Genomic DNA, 21,872 nt, shown 5'->3' on the forward strand with positions numbered 1-21,872 from the left:
TATTCTTGATATTTACCCATAATGTGAACTTAGCTCCTAGGAGCTGTATTTCTGTTCAACATTATGAGAGAAGGTCACTACCCAGACCGGTTTTGACCTTTATTGAGGTCTCATCAGTGAGTAGGTAGAAACTTGATATTAACTAGGTCTACCTACTCACTGATGAGACCTCAATAAAGGTCAAAACAGGTCTGGGTAGTGACCTTCTCTCATAATGTTGAACAGAAATACAGCTCCTAGGAGCTTAGTTCACATTATGGGTAAATATCAAGAATAGTGATCGGAGCTTGCTCCACCTTAGACATGAGTTGTCTCAGCTTGCGCTACCTTTAGGGTCAGTTGCTGCAGTATCCAGGTATTTGCTTACGCTTGGAATCTCCGAACTTTATATAGTTTCTACTATATTCGGCATGAAACTCTTTGAGTTTCTTATTCGGCTAAGAAACGATATGGGATGTAATATCCCTTAATTTAAACAAGTCATATGTCGCCGAATTGAAGCCTTTGGCTCTTCATATATCTAATAACTTCTGACTTCTGCTGTAAAACAAGCTGTTATAATGTTTAAAACTTATTCCACTTTCTTCATAAGGAACTGTTCACTGACTTGCATCTTAACATATATAAATAATTGGCGAGTTGTTACAAAGAAACTTTGTATTGCAAAAAACTGTCTATTCAACTCCTCAGTAAAGTAATATATGTTCTTTGCACTTTTGATGTTCAGTTTGATGTATCTTTTGCATTTTTTGCTGTTCCTGTTTGTCCATTGCATTTCACATTTGTGATATGTGATAGTCTATTGTTAATGTTTGCTTTCTCTAGTTGTAACTTATTTCTTTATTTCCATTACAGCTTTGTTTTTATGTAAAGCCCCCCCACCAAATGTGGTTATAAATTATCAAATTCCTGATATGTACTCTCAGGGAGTGTAAGGATATTATGATAGTACATAAAAAGTTTACATCATTACTAATTTCCTGTTGATGGTTTTACTTCAGATTAATCTTTGTCAGATGTTATATTTTGATCTTCCAAGGCACTTCTTTGTTTTCATGTGAGTCTTTTCCCTCACATCAAATACTTTTTACTAACCTTGCTCCCATTCTGTTTAAGTGACTAAGCACCACTCACACATTCCAGTATGCTAACAATGCATTCCTTGCTGATATCCTCATTTTTAATGATTGTACCATTTGAGACTATCTGTTCACTCCCCAGTTTTTATCCACATTCTCTTATCTGTGGTCTCCAGTCTTTGATCAAGTGTTTTTATTTCTGACCCAGCTCTCAGATTCCGTAAGTTAAAATTGGTTTGAATATTGTCTTGTATGTACAGCTAGGTTAGCTGCACATTCAAGACAATATTCTTGTATGTACAGCTTGTTTTGACTAATTTTTCTCTTATTCCATATAAATTTGTTCATTTGATTTTCTCTGGTACAAGCTTTGCTAATCCTGTTGTCTATTTCCATATTTAAATTGCTGTCTTCATTAAAAAATTACACCTGAATAGCTATAATGCTTTACTTGTTCTGTAGATTTTTCATTCAGGATGCAGTTGATGATGTTTTCAGTGTTCTGTGTTTTCATGACACTGAATGCCGACCTTTGAATGATCTCAGACATCTCCAGTGCTTTAGCAGCAAAAGAATTCCAGAAAATAGATGGCACATCAATAAATTTGATAATCTATTATAAAACTCTACTTTTCAGCTTCAACACCCTTTCTCAACTATTTGTCTTAAAGTGAAAATCTGATCTTGACAACCTCTATTTGGTCTGAACCCGTCTTATTTTTCTCCAAGTTTCTCTTTCACCATCTTTCTCATTCTCTTTCCAAGTATGCTTGCATAAACCTTTTAACAGTCCATAGAGAAATTCCCACATTCAGCTTTATTCCTTTTTTATAGATGGGAACAATTAAAGCTGTACTGCCATCTGGAATTCGGCCATCTTACCAGGTCCTCTGAATTATGCAGTGTAGCTACTGCAAAACTTTTATACATACATACTTAAACATTTCTGGTCAAATATCATCTACTCCAGCTGCCTTTCCACATTTCAAGTTATTTTACAGCTTTTTCTACCTCAAGTGTGATATGTACTCCTCTTTGCATTCCTCTTGAAAATTTTCTAGTATGGTTCTGTCACTGCTTGGTTCATTTAAGTCTTTCAAAGTAATTACTCCAGACATCTAGGATATCCTTATCTTCAGTTTTCATGTCACCTTTGATTCCTTTTGCAGTACATTTTCCTCCATTTCTAATCTTCTTCAATAGCCTTCAGAACATTTTGCAACCTTCCTAATATTTATTTTCCATACTCTTACCAAAGTCTTCCCATGACTTTTATTTAGCTACTTTTACACATTGCTAGCTTAGCTCTCTTGCATTTTTCTCTATTCTTTTAGGGTATCTTCCAGCTTATTTGCTAGGAACTTTTGGTATGCTTTTTTCCCAAACATCTGGGATATCTTTATCTTCAGTTTTGATGTCACCTTTATCATCTTTGATTCCTTGTACAGTACTCTTTCCAGTACTGCTTCTTTAACTTCTTGTGTCCACCATGGTGTTCTTATTTTTCTCTCCTTGCAAACAACTTCACCACATACCTCCCTAGCTGAATCAGTTAGTCTTCTTCTGAGTTTGCCATTGAGACTCCAAGTTTGATTCTTGTTTTCAGTTTGTTTCATTTTTTCTTCAATAATGTTTGTATAGTCGAGTCTATGATTTACCTATAAAAGTTACTTGACTTCAATTCTCTTGAAAAGATCAGTACGTAAGAAAGTTTTAAATGTGATATCCATTTTTATCCTGCTTAGTACTAAATAATGGTTGCTTCCAATTTCAAATCCTCTGTACACTCTTGTATCCAGAACCAGCATAATAACATTACAATCAACAATGACGTAGTCAATAAAACTTCGATGTATTTCATACAACATTACGTTGACATCATCAGGGAGATAGCAATTAACTATATTCAAAACATGAATCATAAAAATGAGTCATAAAGCATACTCATACTAACTCATTTCTTGATCACAGCTGAAAATAAATAATAATTTAGTAAACTGCTGTTGCTAGTACTCAACTGTGGAAGTTTGTGGCAGAAGATATCCTTATACCAAGTTTTGCTGTTATTAATGGAAAGAATGTCAACCAGAATTATAGCAGTCTTATGATAGTTAAGCACAGAACGTTGTAGTATTCAGGAACAATCTCTACTCTTGGACTATTATAATCATTTATTCCAAATAGAAGGAGATGAAAACCCAGATACTATAGGAGAAAGTCTGCAGTATTTTATGAATTTTGAAGCTCTGTTGTTTAAATAGTGGAATTTTAATACTGGAAGCCCAAAGTCTCCATGCCTCTTTGATATTTGAAGAAATTCCTTTTTAACTTATTGGTATTGGCTAGACAAAAAAAAATTGCACAGATTTTTCTTCAGCTTCTGTAATGTCTGTAATGTTTATTATGTACAACTAAGAAAGGAAAGTGGCTCAATTTTCCAGTCTTCTGAGGTTTCAATGTTTTTGTATTTAAGTTCTTGAACTGGTAATATTGGATAGGTGGAGAAGGGTATTACAGATGTAGTGAGAGGTTCTCTCTTAGAGGTTAGTCCAGAGGAAATGCTTCTAAAATTGTACTTTCCAAAAACTTTTAATTTTGTCTTGCCAATGTTGGCAGTTAATCCATTGATTTTTGCTGAATTTTTCTTAAAAAAAAGAAGTATGTGGCATCATTATATCCTTCACGTTGCCTACTACTACTGCTACATCAGTATATGCTAATACTTTATTTTCTTTTACAGTTGAAGGAATTGTTATCCTCGCACAGCACATAAATTGTCAACTTCCTGCAAAAAAGGTTCAAGAACCAATGCAAAGAGCAGTAGACTAAGAGTTTATGCTTGCTTGACTGCTTTTTGAATTTTGATTGGGTTTGATAGGAACTCGTTAACTAGGAGGCGGATAGTTGTATTGGTGTATGTTCCTTTGACAGATAGCAGTCTTTTGCCTATGCTAGTATGCTGAAGGATGAACAGAAACAGATGCTGGGTATTATCAAATGCTTGAGTAAGGTCTGCTGATAGTATTGCCATTGGTAACACTATCAGCAGACCTGATCTAATCTGCCTAGCTAATGTAAAAAAGCATTAACTAGGCAGATTAGATCAGGTAGCAGAAACAAATTAAATTCTCCTGCTGGGCTTGCAACGCCATACACCTGTGTACTTTTAATCATATATCTCGCTTTTACTTTGAGCCTGTTATTGATAATGAAAAAAAAATCTTGTAGGCCTCATCAATGGGAACCGGAAAGATACCACAGTTGAAGTAATGCAGAAGATATATTTTTCAAATCCAAGTAGCAAAAAGGTGTTATCATCTTATTATTAAAATACTCTAAATCTGAGATAGTTGTGTATGGTTCTAGAATGTAGAAATTACATTTATGTTTTATCCTTTACCAAAGTATAAGCAAAGTTTGCATAAGAAAGATCTGTACAATTATGTACAAGTAACCTAGTTTCAAAGATATTTCATACACAAACTTCATTGCTTACACTTGGAAAAGGATTAGTCAAGAATGTAATTTCTTGACTATATTTTTGACTTTAAATTATCTACAATATTTTTGTCTCAGTTTGTCTAATCATCTCTAGAACTTTTTTTTTCCTGCTGCTTATTGTCAAGAACAGTTGCGTCTTGAAATCTCATATGTGAGCTACTAATATATATGTTCAGAGGTATGACTAAATATTTATTTTGCATGTTCTCCTTCATCCAGTTTTTTTTCCTCACATTATTTGCTACAATGACAAAGAATTGTATAACCTTCCTGATTTACCAACAGGAAAATGGAGGACTATCTGGCTGCTTTTAGCAGGGTATGTTTAATCAGAAGAAATATGCAAATATTAATTTGTGTTGATTTTGATTTTGTAGTCATATGGTGTATGTAGGGAATCAGAGCTGTTCATTAAGCCTGTAAGATTGAGAGCGAGAATTCCAACTTCTCTATGGAGAAGTTGGAATTCTAGAGAAAACTGTTTCTTTGAAATGGAAGTTGGATGTTCAGATATTTATTTCCAAGTAATGATTTCTCTGGAATGAATTTTAGCATTTGAGAAGTTTTTTCTCCATAATGAGAGACTTCATAATCATGGGCTCTCTGGTTTACTTTGTTGATCTACACTGAGTTATCTTTGCATTAGGACTTCCTCTTCCCACTTACATATTCGGCACAATAATAAAGTACCACATGATATCAACATCGCATGCAGCTACTATAAATGGGCACACTTATCCTTTGTATATAATCAGTAAACATCTGCCAGTAATGGGGAAACATGGTGACTTAAGCCAGTTTGACTGCGATCAGATATTTGGGGCCCAGAATGCAGGTGCCAGTATTTTGGAAACAGCTGTACTTGTTGATTGCTCCTGTACTACACTATCAAGGGTACATCAGAACTGGATTACCCATGAACAGACAACTATGTACTCCCTAGGTCCATAATCAGCCATGTGTGGTTGATAATAGAGGTGAGCATCAGGTATCACGACTGGTATCTCAGTAACAATGTGCAACAGTTACATAGCTCACGACTAGTACAACAGCAGGACAGTTCGACTCATTTCCACTTGCACCATGCACTGTACCTTGTGTCGCCTGAGGTTCTACAGCCAGAGATCAACAAGGGTACCCATGATAATGGCCAGGCATAGCAAACAATGCCTTGCATGGGCAAAGGAACATTGGTAATGGACCCTTGACAAATGGAAGAAGTTCATCTGGAGTAATGAGTCCTGTTTCCTTTTGCACCTGCTGATGACCGTGTTTTGCGTTTGGCTTAAACAGCATGAAGCCCTATCGCCTGGTTGCATAGTTGAGGGCCAACAGGCCGTTGGAGGTAGTATTATGGTCTGGGTATCTTTTTCCTGGCATGTTCTAGGTTGTCGGTTATCATTCCACAAACACTGAATGGTGAATGCTACAGAGACATGTTAGCTGACCTCCTGCAGATATCTGCAGGAGGTCTGCCCCAACCACAGTGCCATCTTTCAACAGAATAATGCACTTTGTTATCGGGCTTGTACAACTATGTGACGAATTCACTACGATGAATTCGCCACATTGTCTTGGCCTTCAAACTCCCCTGACTATAACCCAATGAACATGTGGGATATGCTGGAATGGAGTGTGAGAACTGCTGATCCTCTTCCACAGAATGAGCATGAACTAATGGAGTTGCTGCAGTGAACATGGGTTAAGTTATGCATGGAGGATGTTCAACATCTCGTGGAATCTGTTCCTGGGTGTCTGTAAGCTGTGATTGTACAAAGAAGTGGAACAACACATTATTAGGTGGGTGTTCTTAATGAAAAGCTAACTCAGTGTAAATGTTTACATATGTTTTATATTTCTTGTGCATGATAGTTTACATCTTGTAAATTTAAAAAAAAAAAATAAATTTTGCAGGTAAGTTGGTCATAAATGAATTGTTTTGTAATTGCTATTTTAAACCTGTATATTTTTTAGTTATGGCCGATTGCCCACATACTATTGGTGTTGAATTTGGCACTAGGATAATTGAAGTCTGTGGTCAGAAGATTAAATTGCAAATCTGGGACACAGCTGGTCAAGAAAGGTTTAGAGCAGTTACTCGGAGTTATTACAGAGGTGCTGCTGGAGCTCTTATGGTCTATGATATTACTAGGTTTGTTTATTTATTATGCAATAGAAAATTTATTATTCTCATTATATAAGCATTATGTCAGAGCTTAAACCAAAGTGATTTTTCCTCCCAGAAGATTAAGAAAAATTACTTTGTGTGTGTGTGAGTGAGAGAGAGAGATGTTTACAAAAAAGTTTCTCCAATTTTTAAGTGTTTATATATTTAATGTTATTTACAAGCTTCAATCATTCTTGTTAAATTATTTATAAAATAGGAGTTAGTCACACATGATGCTGCTGCTTTAAGAGTAGCTTCAATACAGCAAATACTAATGGTGTGTGTATGTGTATATTTCAAGATAGTTTTTATTGTATTGGTACAGTTGCTGAATGGGACATTTATTGAGTGTTGAGTTCAGATAATCTAGCAGATTAACCATAAAAAGTTATTTGAAATAAAAAAAAAAAATTCAAATGGCAAGTTCTGTTAATGGTACAATCAATCTTTGTATATAGCAAACTCTTTGGAACCACAGGAAATTTCTTGGCTATGGTTATTTTTTTTTTAGGAATTTCATGTTCACGCCAGGGAGTTTTAGGTACATGGTATGCTGACCCTGGGAATTTGCTTTACTGTACGAGGGTGGTCTGAAATGTTCTCGGCCTTGACCATAGATGGCAACACTATCGGCAAGATTTTTTTTTTCCAATTTCTACATCTGTCATGAGCATCCATGTGAAATTGCAAGTAATTCTATCAAGTAGTTTGTTTTATACAACTGTCTGAAGCAAAAGTGTTGTCTGTAATCCTTGAAATGGATAATATTGAGTATCGTGCGGTTATAAAATTATTTTTAAAAGAAGGTTTAACGCCAAAAGAAATTCGTTGAAGTTCATAAAAGTTTATGGGCACTCTTTTCCTGTTATGAGCATCCATGTGAAATTGCAAGTCATTCTATCAAGTAGTTTGTTTTATACAGCTGTCTGAAACAAAAGTGACTGTACCAGCCTTGAAGATGATCCACGTGAAGGACGACCAAAAAGTGTATCTACACCAGAAATCATTGATCAAGTGCACGATATGGTATTGGATGACCGGCGAGTCAAAGTGTGTGAAAATGCTGAGACTGTAGGCATTTCAAAAGAACATGTAGGATATATTTTGCATGAAGAATTGCATATGAAAAAGCTTTGTGCAAGATGGGTGCTGCACTTGCTCACAGTAGATCAAAAACACACTCGCATGAAAAATCTCTGAACAGTGCTTGGAGCGTTTCATAAAGAATAAAACTGATTTTGTGCATTGATTTATTACTATGGAGGATGAGACTTGGATTCACCATTACACACCAGAATCCAAACGGTAGTCAAAACAGTGGACAGAAGCCGGTTGTTCAGTGACAAAGTCGGTTCCATCAGCAGGAAAGGTCATTTCATCGGTGTTTTGGGATGCTAAAGGCATTTTGTTTATTAATTATATTGAAAAGGGTAAAACAACCAGGAAATATTATTCGATCTTTTAGCCAGACTAGACGAAAAAATTCGTGAGAAAAGACCCGGTTTGCAGAAGAAAAAATTCATCTTTCATCAGGACAATGCACCTGCCCACAAAGGTGTTTTGGCAATGGGAAAATTAAGGGATCTGCACTATGAACTGTTGGAACGTCCACTTCATGCTCCAGATTTGACTCCTTCTGACTTCTATCTCTTCCCAAAATTAAAACCCTTCCTCGCTTGTCAGCGTTTTTCTTCAAATCAAGAGGTGATTGCAGCTATAGAGGAGTATTTTGCAGATCTTACTGACAGCTACTATAGGGACAGGATAATGGCTCTGGAGCATCGCTGGAATAAATGTATTAGTCAAGGGAGATTATGTTGAAAAATTAAAAATTATTTTGAAATTATAAATTCGTATTTTTCATTGTTTAACTGAGAACTTTTCAGACCACCCTCGTATGTATGGCTCTTCTGCATCAGGCAGTGTATTTTCATGAAGTTTATGCAACATTAACTTTTAGCATTTGTAATTTGAAATTATTTCAAGTTTTATATATAAAAAGGTGTGTACTCTACACATCCTCATTTTTTAGCTGTAAATCATTTGCTTTACATAAATTGTTTGCTGTTTGCATTATTAACAGTCATTACCACATATTTTTTGCAACTAAAAGTTTGAAAGAGTATGCTAGGACAAATGTATTTATTTACTGTTGTAGTTTTAAGTTTTTTCCACTGGGGTTGGACTATAATAAATTTAAATGCATGGATTTAGACAGTCATCCTAAGACCAAATTATTATTTATTTTTGTTTTATTTTTTTCAAACTTTGGACTACTATTTTTCAAAACTTTCAGGGACTACTATATCATCATCAAATTCCTGACATGTACCCTCAAGAGATATACAGGATATGATAGTACTACATGAAAAATTTTACATCATTATTAACTTCCTATCTACAATTTTCCTCCAAATCAGTCTGTTACTTGTTAAAACTCCAACATTATCAGATCTTATATTTCTATCGTCTAAGGCACTTTGTACCATATCAATCCACCTATATCTTTGTCTTCCTCTGGGTCATTTTCCTGCCAACCTGGCAGAGAACACTTGTTTTGCTAATATTTCCTCACCCATTCTGTTTAAGTGACCATACCACCTGAGATTAGCTCTGCTAACGCATTCCTGGGTGCTGACAATGTCAAGTTCTTTCCTAATAACCTTGTTTTTAATATGATATTGCCATTGATGCCATCTGTTCACGCCTCTAATCTTTCTCAGCACTCTCATATCTGCAGTCTCTAGTCTTTGGTCAAGTGTTTTACTTCTGACCCAGCTCTCATATCCATAAGTTAAAACTGGTTTGAACACTGTCTTGTATACAGCTAATTTAGTGTTCCGACTAATTTCTCTCATATTCCATATGAATTTATTCAGTTGACTTCCTACCATACCAGCTTTGTTGATTCTGTTGTCTATTTCCATATTTAATTTACCATCTTCCGTAAAAATCGTGCCTAAGTAGCTGAAATGTTTCACTTGTTCCATAGATTCTCCATTCACAACACAGTTGACATTTTCAATGATTCTGCCTATTTTCATTGTCTTTGTCTTTTTAATGCTGACCTTCATACCATATCTATTACAAAAGTTATTCGATTTAGTCAGGGAATCTTACAGACTTGGAGCGAATTTATTTAGAAGTATAACATCATCCGCATAAAGCAAAGAGCTGACATTAACATCTCCAATTTTGAATATCATGTTTAATACCACTTTCCTTCATAATGTGATCCATATAGATAATGAATAACAGAGGGGATAATGTACATCCTTGTCTCACACCAGATTTAACATTAAACCATCTTTCTGTACTTCCTTCAATTCTAACTGCTGACTTACAACTCAAATAAAGACTAAGTATTGCTTGATATAATGCCCCATTGACACCATATAACTGTAACGTATTGAAAAGCTTCTTTCTTGGCACCTTGTCATATGCCTTTTGCAAATCGACAAAACTTAAATACAGATCTTTGTTATATGCCCATGCTTTCTCGACTATTTGTCGTAAAGTGAAAATCTGAACTTGACAGCCTCTATTTTCCTGAATCCAGCTTGTTCTTCACCCAGCTTTTCTTCCACAATTCTTCTGAATCGTTTCTCAAGTATACTTGCATAGATCTTGCCAGGAACACTTAGTAGGGAAATACCTCTGTAATTCTCACATTCAGTTTTATTTCCCTTATTATATATGGGTATTATGAGAGCTCTACTCCAATCATCCGGAATTCGTCCCTCTGTCCAGACTTTCTGAACTATGCAGTTCTGCCACTGTAAGACTTTTATACCACCATACTTCAGCATTTCTGGTCGAATATCATCTACTCCTGCTGCCTTCCACATTTCAAGCCTTTGATGCCTTTTTCTACCTCAAGTATGGATATGTATTCCTGACTGCATGCCTGGTCAGTGATTTTTATCACTGTGCTGTCATCACTGCTTGTTTCATTTAGCAGTTTTTCAAAGTAATTACTCCATACTTCAAGGATATATTTTTCTCCTGTTTTCATGTCACTTTTATCATCTCTAACTCAGCACTCTTTCCTTCATTCCTACGGTTCTTCAACAACCTCCAGAATATTTTACCACCTTCTTGATATTTATTTTCTATGTTCTTGCCAAAGTCCTCCCATGACTTTTGTTTAGCTAGTTTTACACAGTGTTTAGCTTTCTTACATTTGTCTCTGTATTCTCTAAGAGAACAAGCTGACTTATTTGCCAGGAGCTTTTGATATGCTTTCTTCTTTTCCTTCCCTGCCTGTTTAACTTCCTGTGTCCACCATGGAGTTTAATTTTTCTATCTTTGCAGATAACTTCACTACACAGCCTCTCTAGCTGAATCAGTCAGGGTTTTCTTCTTTGGCTTGCCACTGAATCTCCAAGATTTGATTCCTGTTCTCATTTTTTCTTCAATAATCGTTGTGTATTTTAGTCTACCATTCACATCTGAGAGCTGCTCAACTTTTATTCGTTTTAAAACTTTCTTACATATTATTCTTTTCAATATGAAATTCAAGACTAAATAGTGATCACTTCCAATTTCAAATCCTCTGTACACTGATGTCCTGCACCAGGGAGAAAACATCACTATCAACAATAACATAGTCAATGAGACTTTTCTTATTCCTTGCCTCTTCTCTCCATGTGAATTTGTGCACATTTTCATGTTGGAACATGGTGTTAGTAATAATCAGTCCATGTCCTGAGCAGAAATCCACCAGGTATTTGCCATTATTATTAGCTTTACTCCTTTCTCCAATATTTTTGTATGTCTCACAATCATTTCCTACTCTGCTATTTAGATCCCCAACAAGGACCAACTTTTCCTTTTTCATTGTGTCAGTTGGTTTTTCTAAAGCCTCAAAAAATTTCTCCACTTCTACTTTAGTAGAACCTTTTATGGGACCATAGGCAGAAATAAGTCTCATTGTCCAGTTCCCCATTCTCATATTTGCCCACATTACTCTACTTGAGACTGCCTGCCATTCAAGAAAATTAGCCTCGTATTTTGTGTTGAATACTATGGCTACTCCTTCTTTTCCTTGATTTTCATTGCCTGAATATAAATACAATAAATAGAATATAACATTTTGTATTTATTGCTCAGAAAGATCCCACCAGTTTTTGTCTTTTTTGTTTCAGTCACCCCTATTATGTCGATCTGGTACTTATCTAATTCCTCAGCTAGCTCCATTTCTTTCCCATTCAGGCTTCTTATGTTGATAGTACCGATCTTTAACTCTGGTGATGTTGAGTTGGGGTGTGTTTTCAGATTTGTTCCAGTAGCTGAGTTTTTGGTGTTCGCCCTGGTTCCCTGGTGAAAACAACGGGGGCCTTGTTTAACCGGACAACGCCCCAGCCGGCATGAAATTTTGTCATGTTGTACCATCATTTTGTATTTTAATACAAATGATGGACTACTATAATTTTTTTTCAAAACTTTGGACTACTGTTTTTTAAACTTAGATGGCACCGTATTAGGACTTTAGTCTTGTGTTGCACGCTGCACTTACTTATACTAGCCCCACTGTTACATCAAATTGTGGTTGTCTTCCATTTGTAACAAACTTTGTTTGTGTGATCTGAAGGTGCTAGATATAATTCCAGTGAAATATTAGCTTTTAAGTTAATAGTTATTTTCTTATCAATCTGTGTTCACATCAGTATCGTTTAAATCAAATTCAACATGTAATAAATTTAGTTTAAGCCTTTATCCAAGTTTAAGTGAACAAAGTTTGTGCCTGAAGTATCTTCAGGACTGAGGCAACTTGTGGTAAAGGTGGACTATGCTTTCATCACTTGTCTTAGTATCTCCCAGATAATCCAGAGTAAAACTCTGTATTATCTGGGATATTACTCCATTGATTGACTGTTTTGTTTCTGAACCAACTCTCAGATCTCTGTTAAAATTGGAGGAGGTGGGAAGAGACATAAAACCAGAGAATTATTACAAGACCTATTTCTTCGATACACTGTCATCTTGTTCCAGGATGTTTCAACAATGTTTTGGCTGCTGTTCTTAGAAGAAAGAGAGGATTAGTTTAGCTATTTCTCTGCAGTGTATCAGCATTCTCATGAAATCCTTTGAAGAACAGTGTAGAAAGATAAAAAAAAAATATACAGCCTAAGGCATTTTGATATCTTTAACCAAGGTCATAGCAATATAATTTCTATGTCCTAAAAATATTTTGAGCTGCACATTATAGAAAAAGGCACATTTGTAGATATCTGCATTCTGATTCACATCACTATATTGTACAAAGGAAAGATTATTGGATACTGAGAGACAGAGGAGCAGCCTTAGTGAATAATACCATATAAACACAGGAATTAAAAAATATAAATCTTCTAACATCATTCTGGTTGAAAGGTTTATACGTTGGCTATTCATAACTATTATTTTTCAGGAAATTACAATGTATACTAAATAGTATTATAACATCATACTTTATTTTTACAGTTATTTATGATATGGATCACATGGGTTAATCTGGACACATCAGAGGTGGAGATTAATGAAAGACATGGAGAAAAAGCAAATGCTCAGGCCTCACTTAACATACCCAGCAATGTGACAAACAAAAAAAAATGGCATAGGTTTTATACAGTAATTATATAAGAAAATTGAAGAATTGACCGAAAAGATATGCACTCCTGCAAGTCATGAAATTGGCACTTATTATGCAGTTTAATGGATAAAATGGTATATATATTGTATGGTGCAAAAAAAAAAAAAAAAAAAGACTGAACTTCGATATCCCCTTAAGTGCACGTGCTGTGAGATATGCCATAAGACTACATGCACATTAATAGAAGAGCACGTATAGAGCCTACACCATTCATTTAGCTGTAGCAATGGTGTTGACATTGGAAGAAAAGACATTTATTGTTGAGCATTATTTTTGTTCATATGGAGTTGGTAGAGCAAATGGTCCAAGCCTACGATATGTTTGTAGGCTTAGTATCTTAGGCACATGTGGAGCTAGTGTTACAGTCTCTGCAACACAGTCAGTGCCGAACAGTGGGAAAAATTGGGATACTGAGGCAGTCACTACAGAGAATCCTTAAGGAGCTGGATGCCTTTTAATATGTCATTCAGGTAGGTTAGTGTTTAACGGCAACAGATTACAATGCATGGTGGGAATACTGTGCACGTGTGCTGGCTAGTGTCTATGAAAATCCATCTTTCTTCCATAATGTCTGGTTCTCAGATGAACCAGGTTTCTTGGTTTCTCAAGACCTGAATTTGTCCAAGAGAAACCTTTTTACAGTGAGGAAGTCATTGCATAGTGTGCAGTTTCTGGCCATTGCATAATTGGGCCCTTCTTCATTGAAGAGGGTGGTGTAACTCTGACCTTGAATAGAGAATGCTACATTGAGAATATGTTAGTTCTATTCACCCAAGATTTGCATAGAATGTGTCGTGCAAAATTCATTCCATTTCATGCACAGGTATTCCAACAGGATGGAGCAACTTGTTACACATCATGTGGTTCTAGAGTCTATTTATCAGAACACTTCCCTGGCAGGCTCATTTCGAGAGTCATAGAATTCCCATACCCATCACATCCTCCTGATCTCACATCACTTGATGCCTTCATTTGGGCTATGTTGAAGTTACGGGTTCCACCATGACCGCTTTCAATCCTTTCCAAACCTTTTTAACCCACTTCAACTTAATACACTCTAATTAGTTACTTTTAGCCTATGCTGTGTGGGAAAACTGATGCTAATATCAACAAATTGCAGAGGAATATTAGTTTAAAAATACTGTATAGATAGTGCAGTCACTTGAGCTCATTTAAATGGTAATTGATTTTTTTAGTTATGCTGATTTAAGTGAATAAATTTAGTGTTCACAACTTTACAGACAGACTGTTTGTTTCTCCTATTAATGTTACTCTTTTTTATAGACAAAAAAAGGGTAACATTAATAGGAGAAATATTAATTAGCATTAATTTTATTTCATTAATCCCTCATGTCATTGTTAAAATTGAAGCAAAAAAGAACTACAAATTTGTTTAAATTTAAGTGGCTGGAACAAATGTGATATAATTTGTTAATAAACCATATGCTTATGCAATATTTAAATAGCTGAAGGAGTAAGCATTTAGATATCTCTTATAGAAATATTTAGCATACAAGATATTTAACAAAGATTGTTGTCACTGGTTTTAGGCTTATGAAATTTATGGCTTGTGATATTTGCTGTTGTGAGCACTTGTTGAGTACAAGACTGGAAACTTGCATACAAAATATTTTTCATGTGTGCATGGGCCAGCAAAAATTAGAGGGAATATTGTTCGTCACCCTTACCAACAATTGCATTATCATCTGCAGTCATATGTAGATCACAATTTTCCACGTATTGTTTTTTTTTTTTTTTTTTAATAACTGAAACATTCTTTAACTGACCTATTCTAGTTTTGCAGTCTTGGAACAGACTGCAAAGTCACTGAAATTATTAAGAACTTTATATATAAATTTACTTATTTACTTATATGGTGGGCTTGATGATTATCTGAACTAATCGGGACAAAGGTTGGTTTGGTTAATCAAATAGTTCAGATAATCAAACATACATGAATATACCCAGTTTACATAAAACAAAGTGTAATTAGACTTACAATTAAGTTATTGTATGCAAGGTTATTACTAATATATTTTTAAATATGAATTGTTATAAAAAATGATCGATTTAGGAAATGGTTTGTAAATAAAATGTATATTATATTTATTTTGTAAGCTAACTCTCCCTCTCTACCATATTCGCTAGCTGACAATTGCACAAGAGGAAATGACACATCAAGGTCATGGGAGACTGTTAGTAGCTAAAACCAGCATTTAATTTTTAACTCCAATAATGAAAAATCAAATTAAGTCTCTTTGTGTGCTATACTGTATATATGTTCAAATAAAAATTAGGAAACAAATGCATTAAGTAACAGGAGTAATATTTAAGCATAGTAACTAGTGCACTAAAAGTAGATTTTGGGGACAGTGGTGGTTCGAATAACTCATGTTCAGATAACAAACATTCTACTGTACTTCTGTTTACTTGTAAACTGTGTGGCAAATACAATGAAGTCTCTTCTTAATTATAGATAACCACAAAAGTTTTAAAGATCTAAATATTTGTTTCTGAGTGAGCAATACATAAATTATGATAAGAGAATTCTGTATACCAAATTGGTTGCTTTTAAGTTATAAGAGGAAGCTGTATGCTAAATTTTCTACACTTATCATATAGGAATTCTTGTTCATTTGAGAACCATTGTGGGTTTAAGTCTCCATTGTGATTCAAAAATAGATTTTTTATCAAGGAAACTTTCAGCATGTCGAACCTTGTCTCAAATTTTGCTCAGTTATAGAACAAATACCTCCTACCCAGTCAAGTCTGGGTAGGAGGTAGATCCAAGAAACTGTGCATGGCTTATTGTGGAGAACGTTGAATGCAGATGGTTGTCTTCTTGTTTTGCAAGCAAATAGACAGCTGTCATTTTTTGACGATAGAGGCTTAACACCCTTTTTACTTTAAAAATTTTCATTACATAAAAGACAATGCATTTGCAAAGAAATGAATCTTCTTAATTGCTTTGGATGCTTGTGTAAGCTTTGTGACAACATTTCTGGTTCTATAATGCAGTACCTACTCTTCTGACTTTTGATTCATGGTTTGATGGGAATCACCAAAGTGTATTATCTCTGCTACCTTTTTCCACTCTTGATGATGAGAAAAAGTTTACTTCCTTCCTCCTCCTCCCACCCTTAAGGTACTCTTTCTATTATTTCTTTCCTTCTATTTTTTTTCTGTTTTAATATTTCACAATAATCTTGCTTATTTCAATTTTTTTTTCCCAGCAGTATTTCCTTAATATTTTGATTTTCAGTCTTTTTTCTAAACTTTTTTTTTTCATATTTTGCTTTTAATCTTATTGTTTTTTTTCATATGATGTATTTAATCATTGTTAGCTTCCTTCCACAAATATTTCTTCATATCCATCTTGTTTTCTGTTCATGTTTGTTATACAGACATTCTTTGTACTGTATCCTCTGAAGCCTTTCATAGGTTGGAGTACATCTCTCTTTGACCTGTTTTAAAAAGTGGTGAATATTTTGTTCAGCCTTTGTTGCTGATTCTGTTGGTTATAGCTTGTTGATAACTGATTTCTTAAGTTGGGTGAATTTGACATTTTAATTATTATTATTATTATTATTAACTGAGATTATTATTATTATTATTATCATTATCAGAACTCCCTGGTGGACACAGGAAGTTAAAGCGGCAGTGAAGGAAAAGAAGAAAGCATATCAAAAGTTCCTGTCAAATAAGTCAGCTTGTTCTCTTAGAGAATACAGAGACAAATGCAAAAATGCTAAACACTGTGTAAAACTAGCTAAACAAAAGTCATGGGAGGACTTTGGCAAGAATATAGAAAATAAATATCAAGAAGGTGGCAAAATATTCTGGAGGTTGTTGAAGAAGCTTAGGAATGGGGGAAAGAGTGCTGTAAAAGGAGTTAGAGATGATAAAGGTGACATGAAAATGGGAGAAAAAGATATCCTTGAAGTATGGAGTAATTACTTTGAAAAACTGCTAAGTGAAACAAGCAGTGATGACAGCACAGTGGTAAAAAACACTGACCAGGCATGCAGTCAGAAATACATATCCATACTTGAAGTAGAAAAAGCCATCAAAGGCTTGAAATGTGGAAGGGCAGCAGGAGTAGATGATATTTGACCAGAAATGCTGAAGTATGGTGGCATAAGAATCTTACAGTGGCTGCACTGCATAGTTCAGAAAGCCTGGACAGAGGGACGAATTCCGTATGATTGGAGTAGAGCTTTCATAGTGCCCATATATAAAAAGGGAAATAAAACTGAATGGGAGAATTACAGAGGTATTTCCCTACTGAGTGTTCCTCGCAAGATCTATGCAAATATACTTGAGAAACGGTTGAGAAGAATTGTGGAAGAAAAGCTTGGTGAAGAACAAGCTGGATTCAGATCAAATAGAGGCTGTCAGGATCAGATCTTCACTTTACGACAAATAGTTGAGAAAGAATGGGAATATAACAGAGATCTCTATTTAAGTTTTGTCGATTTGGAAAAAGCATATGACAAGGTGCCAAGAGAGAAGCTATTCAATACGTTACAGTTATATGGTGTCAATGGGGCATTATATCAAGCAATACGTAGTCTTTATTTGAGTTATAAGTCAGCAGTTAGAATTGAAGGAAGTACAGGAAGATGGTTTAATGTTAAATCTGGTGTGAGACAAGGATGTACATTATCCCCTCTGTTATTCATTATCTATATGGATCACATTATGAAGGAAAGTGGTATTAAACATGATATCAAAATTGGAGATGTTAATGTCAGCTCTTTGCTTTATGCGGATGATGTTATACTTCTAAATAAATCTGCTACAAGTCTGCAAGATTCTCTGACTAAATTGAATAGCTGTTGTAATAGATATGGTATGAAGGTCAGCAATAAAAAGACAAAGACAATGAAAATAGGCAGAATCATTGAAAATGTCAACTGTGTTATGAATGGAGAACCTGTGGAAGAAGTGAAACATTTCAGCTACTTAGGCACGATTTTTATTGAAGATGGTAAATTAAATATAGAAATAGACAACAGAATCAGCAAAGCTGGTATGGTAGGAAGTCAATTGAATAAATTCATATGGAATAAGAGAGAAATTAGTCGGAATAATTTCTCTCTAAACTGGGTCAGAAGTAAAACACTTGACCAAAGACTAGAGACCACAGATATGAGAATCCTGAGAAGGATTATAGGTGTGAACAGATGGCATCAATGGCAATATCATATTAAAAATGAGGATATTAGGAAAGAACTTGACATTGTCAACATCCAGGAATGTGTTAGCAGAGCTAATCTCAGGTGGTATGGTCACTTAAAGAGAATGGGCGAAGAAAGATTAGCAAAACAAGTGTTCTCTGCCAGGTTGGCAGGAAAACGACCCAAAGGAAGACCAAGATATAGGTGGATCGATATGCTACGATGTGCCTTAGATGATAGAAATATAAGATCTGATAATTATAATATTGGAGTCTTGACAAGTAACAGACTGATTTGGAGGAAAATTGTAGATAGTGTTAAATTGTGAATGAAACTATGTTGTGTAATTTATTTTTTTTTCATTCACATTTAACATTGCTTATTATGTATTAATCATGATTTGTATAAAAATTATTTATTATTCCTTAATTTAGGATTACTATTTAAAAATTAAATTTAAACTTAACCTACTATTAATTATTTAAACAATATCTGTAGAATTTATGATAACTAAATATATATATGATGTAACGAAAAATATTATTATAATTAATTCTATACGTAATGAAAGAGCGCTGATTAAGTAGCTCAAATATTCTGTTTATTCTTATTTGTGAAAATTTAACGTTATGTAATCACTCATGTAGTAGTAGAGCATTGTATTACATTAGCGAAATGTTTGCGTTCATTTGTTGTCATGGAGACGCATGAAATAAACAAGCACGAGTCGAAGAGAGCGTGACCTTCGGACTGAAAGGAGAGGAAAAGTAATAGATGATTTTTATTTAGAGAGAAGAGAGGAAGTTTTTGCGGAGCGGGAAGGAAGGTAGGATACAAGCAAAGGAAGTGGAAGAAAATTATAAGTTCTCTACGGCAGAAATTCATGAGAATAGTGTTTAGAAGTGAGCCAAAACATAGTGAATCATATACTTAGCTGCAAGTGAAGTCAGCTGTGTTGTAAAAGAAAATTAATCCCGTAACCGGATAAATAAAGAACTGGACATTCAATGGAAAATTCTGATTAGTTCCAGTTAGTCTAGGATTACATCTTAATTCTATGTTGCCCTGAGAAGAATTATATTGAAATTAACTAGTTTGAGAAAAGTAAACAAGGAAAATTATCAGTGCCTTATTGATGTGCTTTTTTTTTAGAGTAGTGAAGCGCGATTAACAGTAGTTCAGTTAAATCGTTGGAGAATTTTTATTAATGTGTTCCGCTAACGTAAATAAGTTGATTCATAAGTGTGCTCACAATTAATTGATGTATTGAAGATTGTATCTGGTAAGAGTAGTCATACTTGTTTGTTTATTCTAACATTAACATATCTTCGAAGTTCAAAGTCCGAAATAAGATTGCTTTGAATATTGTCTACCTTGATCAATGCTTCCTGTGAATTTAAACGTTAAGTACAGCTGATAGATATGTGGAGACTGATTAAATAAGAAGTTTCGTTTTTATTAACTTGAGTTAAGAAAGCTTGTGATTTTGAAACTGTGAATTGTATGTGAAAGTTTAGAACATTGAATTGGCATGAGTGACTTAGCAAGATGTATTAAGTTGATTGTATTGTTTCATTTTAAAGCAGTGTTCTTGTATTTGTTATATATATCATATATTAAATGTTTTATTTTGTTAATCTAAATATTGTGTTTGCCTGAATTCCTTTTTATTGCACCGTTCATAAATATTCGAATCTTGCAGGAACCCCAAGTAGAATAGTAAATAATTCGGCCTAAATAAATGAGGAGACTGCTAACTTAATTAAGAATTGATCCTACTATTTTATATAGACTAATCTAAAAATAGGGTGGCGCAGTATAATTATAAATTTCCCTACTTTTGGATCGGTGATCAATTTGCAATTAGTTGTTATATTGATAAGAGTGACTTAAACCAAGATGGCGGATTTAGAACATAACATGAAAATAGAACGTCACGACAATAGGAAGTTAAGAATGATGTAATTTTTTTCATGTAGTACTATCATATCCTGTACACCCCTTGAGGGTACATGGCAGGAATTTGATGATGATGATTATTATTAACTGAGACCTCCAGGGAGTCAAAGACTCATAAAGAGGCTATAAATCACCCAAACCAGCTGTCATACCTTGTCTTAAATTCATTCACACTCACTACCCCTAAAGGAAAACTATTCCACTCACTCACTGCTCTGAGAGAGAAAAATCTAACACTTACCCCTTTCTTGACGTCGAACAAACTTAATTTCCATGGATGCCTTCATGTTCTTTCTCCCACCTTCCATATAAAGAAAATTTTCATCTGATGATATCCTATAACACCCATTCAAAAGTTTGTAGACTTCTATCATATCACCCCTCTTTCTCCTGTTAACCAGAGTCTGTAATCCCCTTCACAATCTGGCCTCATAATCTAAATCTCATGATCCAGATATAATCTTTGCACCCTTTCTTGGAACAAGTGATTGAATTAGATAAATCAGAAACTGTAAAGTGGCTTTGATGTAGAGCTCTGCATTGATACTTCTCTGCTTCTGTTGAAATGCGTGTTAATGAATGCCAGAAGTATCAGAAATAAGGAGAGAAGTTCTTGCCATTAGTCATCTCGACTTGGCCAAAAATTATAGGCATCAGTGAGACCTAGTTGACAGAAAATGATATAAGACAAGGATAGAATGTAAAGGGTAATTTTTTTTTTTTTTCCAGGGTGAATAGAGGTAGTGACAAGAGGTGAGGCTGATGGCAGATTAACACAAGTGTAGGCCAAACAATTATTATGGGAGACCTGAACTATGGGGACATAGATTGGAGGGAGAAAAGGGAGCACGGAAAGATGGAAGTAGAATTTATTTGAGAGAAGCTGTGTCGGACTATATATCCAAGGTCAGGAGGTTTACTGAGCAGGAATTAAGTGGATGAGTAGAGACACAGAGCAAGAGCTGCTAAAAAAGGAAATGCTGCAGAGTGAATATAAAGAAAAAGGTGATCAGCATAGTCATGAACAGTTCAAAAGTGCAAGCCAGAAGGGTGACTAGTATGATAAGAAAAGCCAAATCAGATTATGAGAGAAAATTAGCTATGCAGGCCCAAGTACATCCACAAGAGTTATTTTATTATGTAGCAAGTAAAAGGAAAAATAACTATGATAGGATGACTTTAATCAGTGCTGATGGTAGGGAGGTGACAGAGGCGAAAGAAATAGTTGAGTTGCTGAGCGATCATTTTGCAGAAGTGTATCATCCAGGTAGAGATTTAGTAGTTGCTGATGTTGAGATAGACGAACAGGAGGTGTTCAGCATATTGAAAAATATCAATGTGAATATAGCAAT

At 34.8% G+C, this 21,872-nt stretch overlaps 1 protein-coding gene across 3 annotated transcripts in view; it reads left to right on the plus strand.

Moving 5' to 3' along the window:
• The window catches only part of LOC150098064 (ras-related protein Rab-14), a 149,643-nt gene that overhangs the window by 19,196 nt on the left and 108,575 nt on the right, over positions 1-21,872 (plus strand). For all 3 annotated transcript variants that reach the window (XM_090406123.1, XM_090406124.1, XM_090406125.1), the window contains exon 3: positions 6,555-6,732. In XM_090406123.1, the coding sequence (XP_090262249.1) occupies positions 6,555-6,732 (178 nt within the window). The remainder of the gene's footprint in view (positions 1-6,554; positions 6,733-21,872) is intronic.

Source organism: Typopeltis vanoorti, chromosome 16 (genome assembly GCF_054136105.1).
Source record: "Typopeltis vanoorti isolate ZY-2024b chromosome 16, IOZ_Tvanoo_1.0, whole genome shotgun sequence".
Classification (NCBI taxonomy): domain Eukaryota; kingdom Metazoa; phylum Arthropoda; class Arachnida; order Uropygi; family Thelyphonidae; genus Typopeltis; species Typopeltis vanoorti.